We start from the raw sequence: 17,348 nt of genomic DNA on the forward strand, positions 1-17,348 counted from the left end.
ATTCTTATATGAGGCTCTTTTTTCAACAACAAGGTCAATATTGTTTTTTACTAATGACAAAAAAACAAATTATCCGTGCATTCATATGGAACTAAGCTTTAGAAGCTTTCCATCTTTACTCTCCTCCCTGTTACATTGCATATTTGCTACTTGTATAGTAATTTTCAGTCTGTAAACTGAACCAGAAAACAAGTCAGTAGTACCAAGTAGTGCTCACTTAAAAAATGTGAGCTATTTAAGTATTATTTACTTAGAAAAAACAAGCTGCATTTACTTAAAAACCATGAGCTAATTAAGAATCATTTATTTAAACTAAACAAGTTGTATTCACTTAAAAAATGTAAGCTTATTAAGTGTTAATTACTCAGAATAAACAATCCGTGTTATTAAGTATTGATAACTCAACAATTAAGCTGCACAAATTTACCATTACTAAGTTCATTGAACTTATTTTTTTCAAGGCAATGAGTTTGCATACATTTTTTAAGTAAAGTCAATTTGTCAAAATTTACAGTGTTAACCAACTTCTCAAAGGTCTTCATCACCAATGAGGTGAGAGCTACAGGTCGAAAGTCATTTAAGACCTTGGGGTTCTTACACTTAGCCACAGGAATGATTTATGATAATGATACATGTTAATACGTTCAGTTCATTAACACACTTTAATTTAACAGAAAAAGTTAAATATCTTTGACTGTATTATTGGATGTCTCGAATAGTCTTCTCTCTTACAGTTTGGTCGACATAAAGCCCCAAAAAAGTCAGAAAAAAAAATTCTTATCCATCATAGAGTTTAGCAAATCAAGCAAAACAAAGATTATATTTTTAAAATCAGCTATACCACACAGCCGACTGATAACAACCTGTCTCACAGCCTGAATATGAAAACTCTCTGGTTCTGGGGGAATTTATGAGTTTCACAGTTTTCAAGTCTGCCAAATTCTGCTTTGAGTGTCGCATAATCGCAGTATGGAAACAATTTCCTGTCTTTTTGGTGTGGCGTGCAACTAGACAGGCCAAAATTTACTGTGAACCTAAATTGATATATGGGCCGGATCAAAATATGTGAGTTTGACGCATGTGCCCTAAACTCAAAGTTTACAACAATACAAAGGGACAGTCTCTCTCTCACACACACACACACACACACACACACACACACACACACACACACACACACACACACACACACACACATACACACACACACACACACACACACACACACACACACACAAACACAGACACACACACACACACACACACACACACACACACACACACATAGACAGACAGACAGACACACACACACACACACACACACACACACACACAGACAGACAGACAGACAGACAGACACACAGACAGACAGACAGACACACACACACACACACAAGAGGAAAAGATGTATTCTAGGTTTTGGGGTAAACTGTCTCTTTAAATCATGAAATAAAGAAGTCTAGCATCAGCAGATCTATCATTAGGGCCCGAGCGCGCGACAGCCACGCCCACTTACTCAGGCCACAACCAATTTCATAACATTTGAACCGTTTAAGGTAGAGTCTTGTGTGAGGTGTCATTGAACTCAGCAGAGGCTTCCTTATTCATTGGTGATGGTTTGGCCCGACCCCCTATGTTTAAGCTACGCCCCTTTTCACAGCTAATGAACTGTATGACGTAGAGTCTTGAGTGAGGTATTGGTGAACTCGGCAGGGAGTTCCATTTTCATTGGTAAGGAGCGGCTACCGCCGGTAACCCCTACGCGCGCAAAGGCGCGAGGGCCCGTCCATCGCTGCTTGCAGCTTTAATTATACTTAAACTCCGTCTTGACAACCCTGTGTTTGTGTCTGGCTGAGTCTCACCTTGCAGGCTCCGGGCAGCAGGTGCAGTTTGACGTACGGGTCCGACAGTCCGTTGAAGTCCATCGACTTCAGCCCCTGCAGACAAACAACCACAATTCACTCAAAAAAGATGTATTCCACTCAATTCAGGGTCCTGTTCACTCTGGCTCATTGTCGAGTCTTAATGAGATCTGTGTGTTACAGTTCCCATTTGCTTCGGGAAACAACAACAAACTTCGAGCTAGCGAGCTACACGCTGAAGAATATTTGGATGGTTTAACAAGACAGGTCTGCTTGGTTCTTTCAGGGAATGATTGTAAATATTTACAAAGAATATGTTTAGGGCATTTTCTCTCTCACTGGGACGTTTTGGGACTGATTGTTGGGATTGCTGTGGACGAAGTACACACGGAGATACACTGGTAAGAGCCAATGAGGTTTAACCATGTATCAGCTAATTTAAATATCTCACATTACTGTATTGTGTCAACAGATAACTTCTTTACTATTGTATGAGGAGTTTTCTTTTACGGGGTGCCAATGTTCCACCAGAACAAGTTCCTTCCTGAGACTATTTAGCAGAGCCACTGTTGCTGTGATTGGTTTAAAGAAATGCAAACAACCCAGAGTGTTTTTGTCTCCTATCCCAGGATGCATCTGTGGTGGCAATGCGAGACTAAGTGGCTCCCAAGGGGTCGGAAAAAGAAGATGAAAGTAAGTCGTAAACAATTTATGTTGATTTATGTCGCCAACTGATATGTCTTATTTTAATTTTTTTGTTATTACATATTGTGTGTATATATGTATACTTATATTGTTTATATTCTTCTGATCCTTCTTATATTTAGAGAATGTGTGACATGCTCCAACAACACCAAGACAAATTCCTTGTATGCGTAAAAAACATACGTAAAAGGCAATAAAACCTTTTCTGATTCTGAAATCGTACAAGGGAAATGTCTCTCATAGACATCTGAAAGTAAAGTATGAGTGTAAAGACTGAAGCAGACTGCAGGATGGGGGATTTTCACACCAAAGGATTGAACGCTTGATTTGACCTTCTCACTGGGACTCGAGTCATCATGAGAAATCACTACCAAATTTCTTTCAACAGCTTTGACATTTGCAGTGAGACCGATTGATTATTTTAATGAGTCCTGAGCGAGCAGGTAGAGACTCTGACCTTACAGACGTGACGGGTATAATTTAAATGTCAAATATGTCATATACAGTGGGGCAAAAAAGTATTTAGTCAGCCACCAATTGTGCAAGTTCTCCCACTTAAAAAGATGAGAGAGGCCTGTAATTTTCATCATAGGTACACTTCAACTATAAGAGACAAAATGAGAAAAAAAAAAATCCAGAAAATCACATTGTAGGATTTTTAATGAATTTATTGGTAAATTCCTCGGTAAAATAAGTATTTGGTCACCTAAAAACAAGAAAGATTTCTGGCTCTCACAGACCTGTAACTTCTTCTTGAAGAGGCTCCTCTGTCCTCCACTCGTTACCTGTATTAATGGCACCTGTTTGAACTTGTTATCAGTATAAAAGACACCTGTCCACAACCTCAAACAGTCACACTCCAAACTCCACTATGGCCAAGACCAAAGAGCTGTCAAAGGACACCAGAAACAAAATTGTAGACCTGCACCAGGCTGGGAAGACTGAATCTGCAATAGGTAAGCAGCTTGGTGTGAAGAAATCAACTGTGGGAGCAATTATAAGAAAATGGAAGACATACAAGACCACTGATAATCTCCCTCGATCCGGGGCTCCACGCAAGATCTCACCCCGTGGGGTCAAAATGATCATAAGAACGGTGAGCAAAAATCCCAGAACCACACGGGGGGACCTAGTTAATGACCTGCTGAGCTGGGACCAAAATAACAAAGGCTACCATCAGTAACACACTACGCTGCCAGGGACTCAAATCCTGCAGTGCCAGACGTGTCCCCCTGCTTAAGCCAGTACATGTCCAGGCCCGTCTGAGGTTTGCTAGAGAGCATTGGGATGATCCAGAAGAGGATTGGGAGAATGTCATATGGTCAGATGAAACCAAAATAGAACTTTTTGGTAAAAACTCAACTCGTCGTGTTTGGAGGAGAAAGAATGCTGAGTTGCATCCAAAGAACACCATACCTACTGTGAAGCATGGGGGTGGAAACATCATGCTTTGAGGCTGTTTTTCTGCAAAGGGACCAGGACGACTGATCCTTGTGAAGGAAAGAATGAATGGGGCCATGTATCGTGAGATTTTGAGTGAAAACCTCCTTCCCTCAGCAAGGGCATTGAAGATGAAACGTGGCTGGGTCTTTCAGCATGACAATGATCCCAAACACACCACCCGGGCAACGAAGGAGTGGCTTCGTAAGAAGCATCTCAAGGTCCTGGAGTGGCCTAGCCAGTCTCCAGATCTCAACCCCATAGAAAATCTTTGGAGGGAGTTGAAAGTCCGTGTTGCCCAGCGACAGCCCCAAAACATCACTGCTCTAGAGGAGATCTGCATGGAGGAATGGGCCAAAATACCAGCAACAGTGTGTGAAAACCTTGTGAAGACTTACAGAAAACATTTGACCTCTGTCATTGCCAACAAAGAGTATATAACAAAGTATTGAGATGAACTTTTGTTATTGACCAAATACTTATTTTCCACCATAATTTGCAAATAAATTCATTAAAATCCTACAATGTGATTTTCTGGATTTTATTTTTTCTCATTTTGTCTCTCATAGTTGAAGTGTACCTATGATGTTATTACAGGCCTCTCATCTTTTTAAGTGGGAGAACTTGCACAATTGGTGGCTGACTAAATACATTTTTGCCCCACTGTATAATGTTTAAATCCAGAAGTGGAAGCAGTACTCAGATCTTTTGCTTAAGTAAAAGTATCAATACTACTCCGTTAAATACTCCGTTCCCCGTTGAAAGGGTTGTCTGACAGCGAGGTAAAGTGAAAAATATTCCACATATAGCGTCCACTTAAACTGCATTTAAACGCGACAATCGATAGCAGAGTGTGACCTCTTTCTGCAGCTCTCCCTCTCCCCTCTCTGTCTGCATGAACAACCAATAGGAACGCTCTCTCTCTTTCTCTCTGAAATGACCTGTGATTGGCCAAAGTCTCCCATCACAGGCTAGATTATCTAAAGCCTGAAAACAGAGCCAAGAGGAGGTGCAGATGTCTAGTTTTCTCTCAGAACACTTGAATTACAATATGCAAAAAGATTATGGAATTTTTGCCCAGTGATGCAAAAAATAAACTGCCTACCCCAGCTTTTAGCTGCTGACCCACCATCCACAGTAGGATGTTGCTTAGTTCCGCTTGTACTCATGAAGCATTCTTACATATATCTCTGAAAAGTAAAGCTCTTTAATTGGTATGTATTCCTCATATTTATTATTTTCAGCAGCACATTGACCGCTGCTGAATAAGAGCGTGAAGATTCTCGTAAGGAGGAGGTGGGGGTGTTTGGCTCCTAAAACACAGAGCTTTAAAAGAGGGGGAGCAGAGTTCATGTAAGAAGTTAAGGAGAAAACACAATACTTTCACCCAGGAAACAGGGGTTCATGTCCTGAAGAAGTTATGGAGAAAACACAAGACGTTCACCCAGTAAACAGGTGTTCATGTCCTGTAAGAAGTTAAGGAGAAAACACAAGACTTTCACCCAGGAAACAGGTGTTCATGTCCTGAAGAAGTTAAGGAGAAAACACAAGACTTTCACCCAGGAAACAGGTGATCATGTCCTGGGAGTGTTTTAATCCAAACCACGATCTTTTCTTCTAATCTTAACTAGTCGTTTTGGTGTCTAAACCTAACTGTCGTCGCCGCATGATGCTCAGTTTTTGTGTGTGCTGACAGTAATAAATACGTTGCATACCAACCAATTGCAGGCTGATCCACGCTGCACCACCAGAAAAGATATTTTTTGAGTTACATAACTGTGTTACATAACAGATGTAGGGTTGGGATTTGGCGTGAACAGCATTACTCATCTTGAAACAAAAGATTTACAGAGATTTACAGCAACAGAAGTTTTGCTCCATGGATTTGCCGGTCCAAGTTATTTTAAAACGCTTAAAGATTTGGGGCTTTGGAGAAAGCATTTGGGGGCTGAAGCCCAAACCTACTCATCATATGTAATATATTACACTTTGAAAGTGACTTGCCCAGCGCTGTTAATGCACCCGTTCATCGTGTGAATCTGCCTCTCTGTGTGGATAACAGGAGGGAAATCATTAACGTTTATCTCCTCAAAGAGAGGAATCCCTGCAGGAGGCGGAGCGGTGACAGAAGAAACATCTGAGTCTGATTAGATCTGTGCAGCCAGGCAGCCTTTTCGTGTTGTTCTTTTCATTATCACCGTCTGGAGACTCCAGAGCTCCAGCAACACTGCAAACTGAGAACTAACAGAGTTAGTGATTAAAATATTTACTCAGGGACGGATGTAAAACATTTATAAGTTATCCTGTAATAGATAGATAGTAGATTAATCAGCCAGTCCTCCAAAACCTCCGAGAATATTGATTGTTTGTTCCTCCCACCCCACCCACATGAGAGTTCTCTGTCCACATATCTAAACCAGAGAAGGTAATGGTCGCGGGTTTAAACACGTGGTTAATGTTGTGAAACGGTCCCAGTTTGGTTAGATTTAGACAACAAAACTACTGAGTCAAATTGATAAAAAGATGGAGGTTTGGGTTCAAGTCAGACGTTTTTTGTTGGTTTTTGCATATTTTTTAACTTTTTATGTCGCGGATGTATCGCAGGTTTTTTTTTTATTGTTACTTTTTCCAGGCTGCAGGTTTTCAATTCTGAGGGAAACAGAGAAAAGTTTGGCAGGAGAAGTGAATTTAATTGCGTGTTATTTTCTCTCCTGTGTGAGGCAGCCTCATAGATACTGAAATCTGGAGTAAATAATGAAGTCTCCTATAATCACCATCTGTCCAAGGTGTTCCCAGCGCATGCTGGGAGAAACTCCACAGAGAAAGAACATGAATGAGTAATGTAATCTTTATTCATGTGATGCTTCTTCAAATCAACACGACTAAACGGAAACCTTAAAAATTAGAAATCATTCTTTTTGGAGAACACCTCAAATAGGAACTTTAAATTAGATTATTTAGAATATAAAATCTGAAATATTTGACACCTTTTTCAACATTTTTGTGGCTTTTTCCAAATGTTTTTGATGCTTTTTTCATCTTTTTTGTCGTTTTTTTGGACTTTTTATATATATATATATATATATTGTTTTATATATTAAAAGCATCACTCAAAGGGTACTATAATTGCCTGGAGATTCCCACTTCATCTGCTCTCATCTTGTGAATCCGCCGAGCGGAGAATTATGAAGCTGCAGTGCCAAATAATTATACAAAACCTGATTGTATTTCAGTGCAAATTCAGCTTTATGGAGCCTGTCTTTTGGTCAGTAAATTTCAGAAAACAAAAAGTCCTGTATCCCGTGTGAATGTGGCCGAGGATGGAGCATAATAATAACACAGGTTTAAATCATGTGATGTAGTATATCTATGGCGGGTGGAGGAAGCAGTCGTGCACTGCTGTCAGCAAACAGTGTCTTTGTAATGGGGATTAAAATGCTGTAATCCTTAATGCATTAAATGGGAATATATCAGTTAAAAGATGCGTAAACGTGCACAGAAAGGATAAGTTAAAACTGCTGTTAAAATGCTGTTTTTCATAGCACAGCTTGGTTAAAAAGGTGGTCATTTATTTATTCATAAAAAGGGGATTGTAGAAGCAAAATATGTTGTTTCTAGTGTGTACATTGGGTGTTGCTGTGCTATTACCTAGGGCAAGGTTATGAAGGTAAGATCCAAACTGTTGTCTGCATGTGTTTGGCCCGGAAGGGCACAGGGTTTTTGAGCGTTGTCGCTGTATCGTTAGGACGTTGGGACGCTGGGACGCATTGGCGCTATACCATTGTTTGAAATGCTGTCTTATAGTTTATGGATTTAACCACTGAAAACAAAGTATATGGACATTTTCATGCTGCATGGAAAAACAAAACAGACGCATAAATGCAGACCTCTGGATACTGAAGACATTCATCTGCATGTATGGCAGAACACCAAACTAAACATTAAGTTAGCAGCTAACGCTAGCGGTAGCTAGCTAGCTTGGTTACATTTTTCCAAACAAATCTAGTTGTAGCCTTGCAATGTGTGACCCTGCAAGATCCCCAGTCTTTACATATTATGACATCTTTAAGGTTAGATGTAAGATGGTGTCAGACTTTAGTCTGTTCAGATTCTGTTCAGTGTCTTCTAGAGGATGGAAGGCATTAGTCTGCCTTGTGAACTGCTGGTCCGTCTCCATTGAGTCTCACAGCAGCTGTTAAATGTCAGCAGGAAAAAGAAGAGTTTGGGATGACTGATACCTTCACACTCATTGAGGTCAGAGACAGGTAGAACTGGTGTCTGGGGAATCACCCCTCGGCTCCGACAGTCCTGCAGATTTACAGCGGTGCAGCCTGTTGTCTCTTTACAGTCCTCACTTATTGTTTCTGACACTTAAATCGGTCTCCGGGGCGACAGTTTGCTTTGAATTATGACACTTCTGCCGGTGCTGTTTCCTTGTTGTGGTGGAGTTAATAGTTTTGAAGCCATTAGGTTCAAATAAAGCTGGAGTGGTGTCTGATTAAAGATCTCCAGGTTAGACGGTCAGGTATGGCGCTTCAAAACAAAACAAATCTTCTACAAAAGGGCCAGTTCTTTGATAAAAAGTCAAAGGTACAAGCCTGTGCGTAGTAGGGCCGAACGATTTTTGAAAATAATCGAATTGCGATTTTTTTCCCAAATATTGCGATTGCGATTGCGATTCGATATTCGATTATTTTTTTAAGCTCTTTGTCTTCTGTATTATTCAACAAAGACAAACAATAAATCATTTTATAGTATGAACAACACACAATTACACACTAGACAGTTAAATAAGTAAAAATATAGTATATATATATATATATATATATATACACACACACACACACACACACACACACACACACACACACAAGTGTATTTTTTTACAGTGCACAGAGAGGAGCTGCCTCCAGCCCCTCCCCCTCGTGAAGTTGCGTGCCGTGTGCATGACACTGAACGTTGCACTTGTTCAGAGAGGCTATCGTTACGTTAGCTAGTTGCTGGTGTTCTTGCCGTGGGATTAACTGTACTAATAAAACTGTTGAAACACCGCGGCCCCGCTGCTGTGAAAGCTCCCCGAACGTCATTTATCAGTCTGATTGTTACCCCTCTCAGTGGCAGCTCCTCCACTCATATCTTTATAACGGAGCTAACCGCTAACCGGAGCTAACCGCTAATCGTTGCCAACCGAGCCTTCAGTTCTGTGTGCCTGTATCCATTAACTGCATGTATGGACTCGAGCCTGAATAAAACCCTTCATTTTATTAAAATGGCTGTAAAAGTTTTAAACTACAACTCAGAGTTGTTTGAATGACAGAAATCAGCTCAAGGTACGGCGTAGCATTAGCGCAATTAATGCAATTAATCGTTCAGCCCTAGTGCGTAGAAAAGAAGACAGAAGTTGACTCTGACTCCCAGAGTGCATTTTAGTTCTGTGTGGACGCGCAGAGGCTCAGATTCAATCAACCGAACAATCTGCGTAAAAATACTTTGTTCAAAGCATTCTCATGAACAGGATCGTATGGTATCAAACGAAAAGGTTATACAAAACAATTTGTATGATAGCCTACGAATATTACGGTGACTGTCGGCCGGTTAACCCTACCAGCCCTAAGATCATTTTTACAGTTCATTGTCCGTCTGGTTTTATTTTCTAAAAATCTTGTAAAACATCAACCCTGTTGTCTACAGTCAATTTATGAACATCATTTTTTTCAGGAAAAACTGGGCTATTAGAATAATTGTGCTGCAGTGAGGTCACTTGAATGTAAAAAAAGGTTGTATGACCTTAAAGACAAATAAATAAATAAAACGGAACATGAATCTCAGATATATATTGATATCACAGACAGATCAATAAAAGCGAAGCCAATCTCCTGTCTAAATCAGTTCCCATATGTATTAGGAGTCACATTGTGAAGAAATAAACATAACTTATTACTTACTTACTATACAGTTGACTAAATATATACATTTTTTCCAGACGCTTTTGCCCTCATGACATTGACTTATGCCAATAATCAAATAATAATGTCATATTTATTGAAATCACACAGACAGCAATTTTCTAAAACAGTTCTCCTATATATTTGGAGTCATGCAGTGCAAAAACACAATAATAAAAAAAAAACATAATGAACATAACTCATGTAAAAGGACAAACTATTTACATTTCTTCAAAAAAGGCCCAAATTTATGCCAAATCTCAAAACATTCTTCTCTGTATAACGGTAATAGACTGGAGTGATCTATCTTTACACTCTATAGCCTTTGTTCTCGCTCGGATTCACTGGAGTGATATATCTTTTCAACTCCATACTCTTTGTATGATGGACCTGCCTTCCCATTGGTTGAAAGACGTCAACACAATCTCGCAAAGCATCATGGGATATTCAAAATGGCAGCTAGCATCGAGCTAGCGGCAAAAATGATGGAAAATTGATAAATTATGGACATCAAGTGGATAAATCTTGGATATAAGCGTTTAGATTTATTGCTGAACAACTCCGAAAAGAGGCACAACTTCCAGGCTGGATAGAAAACCTTCTGTAAAGGCTACAAAGACACCCCCTTGATGGCTAACTCCTTAGCTTTTAGCAGCAAAAATCGGTAAGTTTCTACATTAAACCGTTATCAAATTATCTAAATATTAATCAGAGGTGCCGTTGTTCGTCGCTGACGACGAGGTCGGGTTCTAAAGGTTAAGTGTAGGACAAGACAGTTAAGTTAAGCGTTCTTTACAGCAACATTTAGTCGAGAAGAGGTGACTGTGAGCCGGCTCCAGAGCACCGTGAGGGGACAGCCATTTACGAGGCCGTTACAGTTGAGTTTAGTTATATTCTTCACTGTTTCATGTGAAAAAAATATAACAATGATAACCCGGACTACGACGCAATATTAACCATATATTAGCCCAACAGCATGTCTTTACAGCAGCATGGCTAACACCAACAGCGAAAGTAAAGTTATCCACAATCCATCAGGTGTATCACGCTACGGATCCCAGAGTAGCCCAAAATACACAACAAGTTTAGCCGACAAAACAACTACTTAAGTATAGGGAAAAGATTGTGGTTTGGATTTAAATACACTCCCGGGACATGAACACCTGTTTCCTGGATGCAAGTCTTGTGTTTTCTCCTTAACTTCTTCCAGGACATGAACACCTGTTTCCTGGGTGAAAGTCTTGTGTTTTCTCCTTAACTTCTTCAGGACATGAACACCTGTTTCCTGTGTGCAAGTCTTGTGTTTTCTCCTTAACTTCTTCAGGACATGAACACCCATTTCCTAAGTCAAAGTCTTGTGTTTTCTCCTTAACTTCTTTAGGACATGAACTCTGCTCCCCCTCTTGAAAGCCCTGTGTTTTAGGCGCCAAACACCCCCACCGACCTTCACACTCTTATACAGCAGAAGTCTATGTGCTGCTGACAGTAATAAATACGTGGAATGCATGCCAATTGCAGACATTATGCAATATGTATGAATGCTTCAGGCTGAGTGGAAAGCCTGAAACCTGCCGAGTGGCCCCCGTGGTTTGGAGAGCGGCCTTACCTTGGCCCGGAGTATTGTGCAGTGCAGCTCGCTGGAGCTCTGCTCGTATCGAAGCTGAAACTCCAGCGTTCCCAACGCAGCTGAGAAGATAACAGGGAGGAGACAGACAATTATCACAACTCATGAAAAAAACATGACTTCAGTCAGCAACAGATTGTTCAAAATCAGTCAGAATAAATGAAACGCATGCCAGAGAACAGAGAAATAGCTCAGTAGATGGAAATTCAATTTAGTGGAGCAGCAGCTATCACATGAATCCCAACACAACACTTCACATGTCAACACACAAAATCCTCTTAGAGGCAGAGGAAACACATCCATCTTACAGACATGCATACATGTTCCCCAACACACACACAACCTGGTGTTGTTCCAGCGCATTATATAAGTTGATCCATACACAATATGATTCACAGGGATTAGAACAAAACATTTATTTTAGGCATCAGCTCCACCAACAAACCTCTGCTGCTTACGCAACACTTTGTGTTCTTATGCTAAACTATAAGCTCCTGGAAACTGCCGTGTGTTTATCAGCCTGGAGTCTTTCCCACATCCTGTTCAGCTTCTGTTGATCTCAAACTGCAACATCTGTTGGACGGTCAACAAGTGACTTCAAAGACACGGAAAAGAACGGCAGAGGGACGGCCGCAAAAAGACGGCCATAGATAGACAAATGCAAAGAGACAGCAACAGAGAGACGGTTGCAGAGAGACGGCCGCAAAGAGACGGCCATAGAGGGACAAATGCAAAGAGACAGCAACAGAGAGACGGTCGCAGAGAGACAAACGCAAAGAGGCAGCCCGATAGAGACAACAGCAAAGAGATGACAGTGGCCGCAGAGAGATGGCCACAGAGACACGGCCGCAAAGAGACGGCCATAGAGGGATAGATGCAAAGTGATGGCAACAGAGAGACGGTCACAGAGAGACAAACGCAAAGAGGCAGCCCAATAAAGACAACCGCAAAGAGATGATCGTGGCCGCAAAGAGACGGTCGCAAAGAGACGGTCTCAAAGAGACAATCATAGAGGGATGGGCTCTTACAAACTTCCGCTGAGAGACAATCGCAGAGAGACAATCGCAGAGAAACCTCAGCTGTGAGACAATCACAGAGAGGCGGCCGCTGGGAGACAATCACAGAGAGACACATAGAGAGGGCGTAAAATGACTGCAGAGATAAAAAAAAAACTACCACGAGAAAATGCTGTGAGCTGTTTGTAGTGGTTTTGTGTCTTTCAGTCTGGGGGTCCTGCACTCATCTTAGAAGGGTGGGGGGTCTTTATCATGTCTGTGGGGAGTCTTTGGCTCATGGTGGGAATAATCTGTCCGCTCTCTGTTCCCAGTGTAATTTCCCACAGGGGATTTCTGGATTCCTGTTATTTCTCCTCCATAACTGAAGAAAATTAAATGGATATCAAAACAGCTGCTGTCTGAGACACTTCACATAATTTGCATCTCGTTTCTGAAACCCTGGTCGTGCATCAATAGCAGCACATCAGCAGCCGTTTCTGTTCTGCATCAGAAAATCTCAACGTGAGCCGGGAAAAGACTTGAAACCTGAAAAGATAATCAGGTTTGCAGGGGTGGAACGTAACCATAGGCGTAGATTTCCGGGGATATGTCCCCCCCCCAATATAACAACCCTTTCTCACTCCGAACTTGTAAAATACTGACGCTTGGCAGTGTCTCTCAGCGTTAGATACCGATGCATAAAGTAGTATGTAGAGAGACAACAGTAGAGAGTAGTATGTAGAGAGACAACAGTAGAGAGTAGTATGTAGAGAGACAACAGTAGAGAGTATTATGAAGAGAGACAGTAAAGAGTAGTATGTAGAGAGACAACAGTAGAGAGTATTATGAAGAGAGACAACAGTAGAGTAGTATGAAATATGAAAGACGGTTGGTTGGGGTGGTGGATGGGTCAAACAGCCCAGACTGGGGTCCATGTCCCATTCTTGTCCTGCGTGTCACTGAAACGGAGGTTTCTGTGCATGACGAATTTTTAGGATGACAGATATATATGAAAAAAACGCATGAAACATTTCAGACTCTGTGTGCAAGGACTTTGCAGGGACAGGGACTGAAAAGTATCTACGGCTAGAAATCCTGCTTACATTTGCATCTGTTGCAAACTTCCAAACTAACAGATAAATCTCAGAGGTACGGCGTGTGGATGAACACAGTTTCTTCTCTTCGCCGACTCCACTGCTGTCCTCAACACAAAATGGAAATTAAAAAATGCTCTCAGTGCACTTTTCGTTTTCAATTCTGAATGCTTGTGGTTTTAATTCCTCCCACCTACGCTGACTCCCAGCTGCCTGGGCAGAGATGTTCGGCTGCTGTAAAAACATCCTGCAAAAACAAACGCAGTGCTTCAGCATCCCGAAGACGTCACCGTGCAGCGAGCACACTCTGCAGAGAATGGGGGGGGGGGATCTCTGCAAGGATCGTTTCTGCACAAATTCCAATAAAAATGTGTTTTTTATCTTTGATCAAAGAATTTTAGTTACAGTCTGTCAAACTCTGATCAATCTCATTATAAAAAACTAAACAGTGTGACTGCTTAACAAATACAAATACAAAACTACTACAAAAGGACGCAAAATGAAACAAAGGGATGACCACGAAGACAACCACAAGAGACGCATAATGACTACAGAGATCTGAGCCTGCATGCAGAGGAGGAAATCTCTGCAGGGATCGTTTGTGCACAAAAGACTGAAACTCCAATGACAAAAAACTTCTTTGACATTGAATGTGTCTTTTGTGTTTGATCAAAGAGTTTTAGTTACACGTATTTCAAACTCTGATCAATCTCATTATTAAAAACAAAACAAATCATGGGCCAGTGACTGCTTAGCAAATGCAAACACAAAACGACTTTAAAGAGACACCATGGGCCCTATTTTAACGATCTAAGCACATGACGTGAAGGGCATGGCGCAGGTACGTTTAGGGCGTGTCTAAATCCACTTTTGCTAGTTTGACCGCGGAAAAAAGGGTCCGTGTGCCAGGCATTTGTACCTTGGTGCATTGATATTATGATGGAGGATTTCCACCGTAATATATTTATATGTAATCTTTTGCATGTTTGTGTGCTGCTGCGCTTCCCCGTGTGTGTAACAAGCATAGTGTGCGCACGCTGTGCACGAGCCTAGGCGCATTTTACTAATTTTCTCCTAAAATAACAATTAAATAGTGCACTATTTACTTTAGACCAGGTTTTTGCTGCCTCAAGATAGCAATACGCCCAGAATGCACCTGCACACACCTCCCTGTAAGACCAGCACGCCCATGGGCGCAAAGATGGGTGCAGGTGCATTTGCCATTTAAACGACGCGGGCGCTGGACGGGAAATTGACAACTGCATCGGTCTTAAACTAGCAAAGAAACTTGCATCGGGCTTTGCGCTGCGCTACGCCAGGTGGAAGATAGTGCCCAAAGAGACACACAGACACAAAACAACCACAAAGACTGAATGTAACGACCGCACAGAAAAAGACCACAAACGACGACATAGACAGGCAAAACAGCCACGGAGACAAAGAAATAACCACAAGGAGGTCAACCCTACAATATCGCCGCAACATCGACATCGCATTCAAAAATATTGTGATGCCTGATTTTCTTCATATCGTCCAGCCAGACTACAAATAGACACAAAATTGTTTTGTTTCTTTCTGTTTGGAGGTTTTGTTCTCATGTTGGAGGGGTGAGAGAGGTTTCTTTTATGTTTGATCAAATAGTTTTAGTTATGTGAGACAAACTGTCAAACTCCGACACTCTGATGGATCTCATTAATAAAACTAAACAAGTCATCGACTGTCTAACAAATGCAAACGCAAACGACCACAAGAGACGCCAAACGACCACAGAGTCAAAAAAACAACCGCAAAGAGACGCACAACGTCAAAGACGCAAAAAGACTACGGAGACAAAAAAAACCCTGATAAGAAACAGATCCAAAAAGACCCCAAAAAAACAAGAAAAACCACAAACAAAGACAAGCACAAAGCAACTAAAAAGAGACAAGAAGCGCTCACAAAGATACAAAATGAGACACGTTTTGTGTGTCTTTCTGTTTGGAGGTTTTTCGCTCATGGTTGAGAGAGTTTCTTTTATGTTTGATCAAAGAGTTTTAATTACGTTGAGACAAACTGTCAAACTCCTCGACACTCTGATGGATCTCATTATTAAAAGAACTAAACACATCTTCAACCAGTGACTGCAAAACAAATGTGATAATAAAAACATGTTAAGGAGAAAAATAAAAACCCCTAATTAGCCTTTTCTTCTAGTCTGAATCACAGAAGAAACATGTCGGCTGCTCCGAGACCAGAGTCATTCATCACACTTTGTTCTCCTGAAGCGACTGCAGTGATGATAGAGAGAATGAAGGAGTGATCTGTCTTCATTCATCCATTCAGCAGAGTGATGCTTTAACCCCAAAGCCAATTCCAACAGGTCTGAGTCTCTGCACAGATCCTGTTTTTTCTGCCGTCTGATGCCTCGTCTGTCTCAATTAGAGATGGTCCAATACCATTTTTAGCTTCCAGGTATTGATTCCGATACCTGAACTTGTGTAGTCTTGTATAAAGTACTTGAACGCAATACTTGAGTAAAAGTACAACTATCTTACCAAAAAAATTATGAGATCTTCAAATTTTGAGCATATCAAACACTTTATTTACTGCATTCGGGTGATTTTTTCTGCAACAATTTGTGCCTCATCAAGCTATGTTTCAAATGTCTGTATTTATGTAAAGGAAATTATAATAGTTTATTTTTTTTGGGGGGGGGGGGTTGCACTGGCCAGTTTTGATTATTGATTATTGATATGATTTGATTATTATACCTAACTTTCCTGTAGTCGAACAGTTTCCTGTCAGTCAACTCTACCTGAAGTCTACATGGTGAAACATCATGCTGAGTCATGCAAAAAGCCGCCACAGGTGTCGAGACGCACAGTAACACACACACAGACACATGCCGACAGCGAGGCTCACTGCAGTCGTCACTGTCGGAGCTGTTGATCTCCACCGACGTGTCCACGCTGCTGGTCAGAGACAGAGACCCGCCGCCTACGCTGCCGGGCCGGCCGTGGGCCAGCAGCGGAGACAGCAGGTGAGCCCCGCCCACCGTCCCGGATGCCACGGAGCCGGGGCTGAGGGCCAGCGGCGAGGAGGCCGGGTTGGGGGACAGGGGGCTGGGGGAGGTAGGGGACAGGCGGGGGAAGTAGGCAGAGATCTGTCGGATGGGTCTGATGGGGCCGGGGCAAACGTCGATGGCCATGTGTTCCTGGATGGAGATGCTGAGCTTCTTTCCTCTCCGCACCGTCATAGAGTCTGGAGGAACAAAGAAAGGCACGTTTAACAAAACGGTAGTCTAACAATTCAACAAGGTGAGGCAGGACATATATGAAGCCTTGTAAACTTAATGGCTAAGAAATAAGGACTAGGTATGATGACTGAGAGCTGGAAACCAAGTGTGTGTGTGTGTGTGTGTGTGTGTCTGTGTGTGTGTGTGGGTGGTTGGGTTTGTGTGTCAAAAGATATATGTGGATGAGTGGGAATGAATGGTATAAAGAGATGAGTGGAAGCATGGAGAGAGTATGGCGGGGGAGGTGTGTATGTAAAAGTATGAGTATGAGCATGCATGAGTGTGGTTTAAGATCCTGTGGAGTAGATGCCCAACCAGTCTATACTGGTTGGAATACTGTTACTAGTAGGAGTTGTACTCTGATTGGAGTATGAAATTGCACAGTATGCTGGTATATGTATTACTTCTT

General features: G+C 41.6%; 1 protein-coding gene across 1 annotated transcript in view; it reads right to left on the bottom strand.

Annotated features, from left to right (window-relative positions):
* The window catches only part of doc2a (double C2-like domains, alpha), a 78,959-nt gene that overhangs the window by 39,697 nt on the left and 21,914 nt on the right, over positions 1-17,348 (bottom strand). Inside the window, exons 2-4 of the mRNA XM_031297161.2 lie at positions 16,567-16,905; positions 11,559-11,638; positions 1,863-1,937 (exon numbers count right to left, since the gene is read on the bottom strand). Of these exons, the coding sequence (XP_031153021.1) occupies positions 1,863-1,937; positions 11,559-11,638; positions 16,567-16,900 (489 nt within the window). The 5' untranslated portion in view covers positions 16,901-16,905. The remainder of the gene's footprint in view (positions 1-1,862; positions 1,938-11,558; positions 11,639-16,566; positions 16,906-17,348) is intronic.

The sequence above is a fragment of the Sander lucioperca genome, chromosome 2 (genome assembly GCF_008315115.2).
Source record: "Sander lucioperca isolate FBNREF2018 chromosome 2, SLUC_FBN_1.2, whole genome shotgun sequence".
Lineage (NCBI taxonomy): Eukaryota > Metazoa > Chordata > Actinopteri > Perciformes > Percidae > Sander > Sander lucioperca.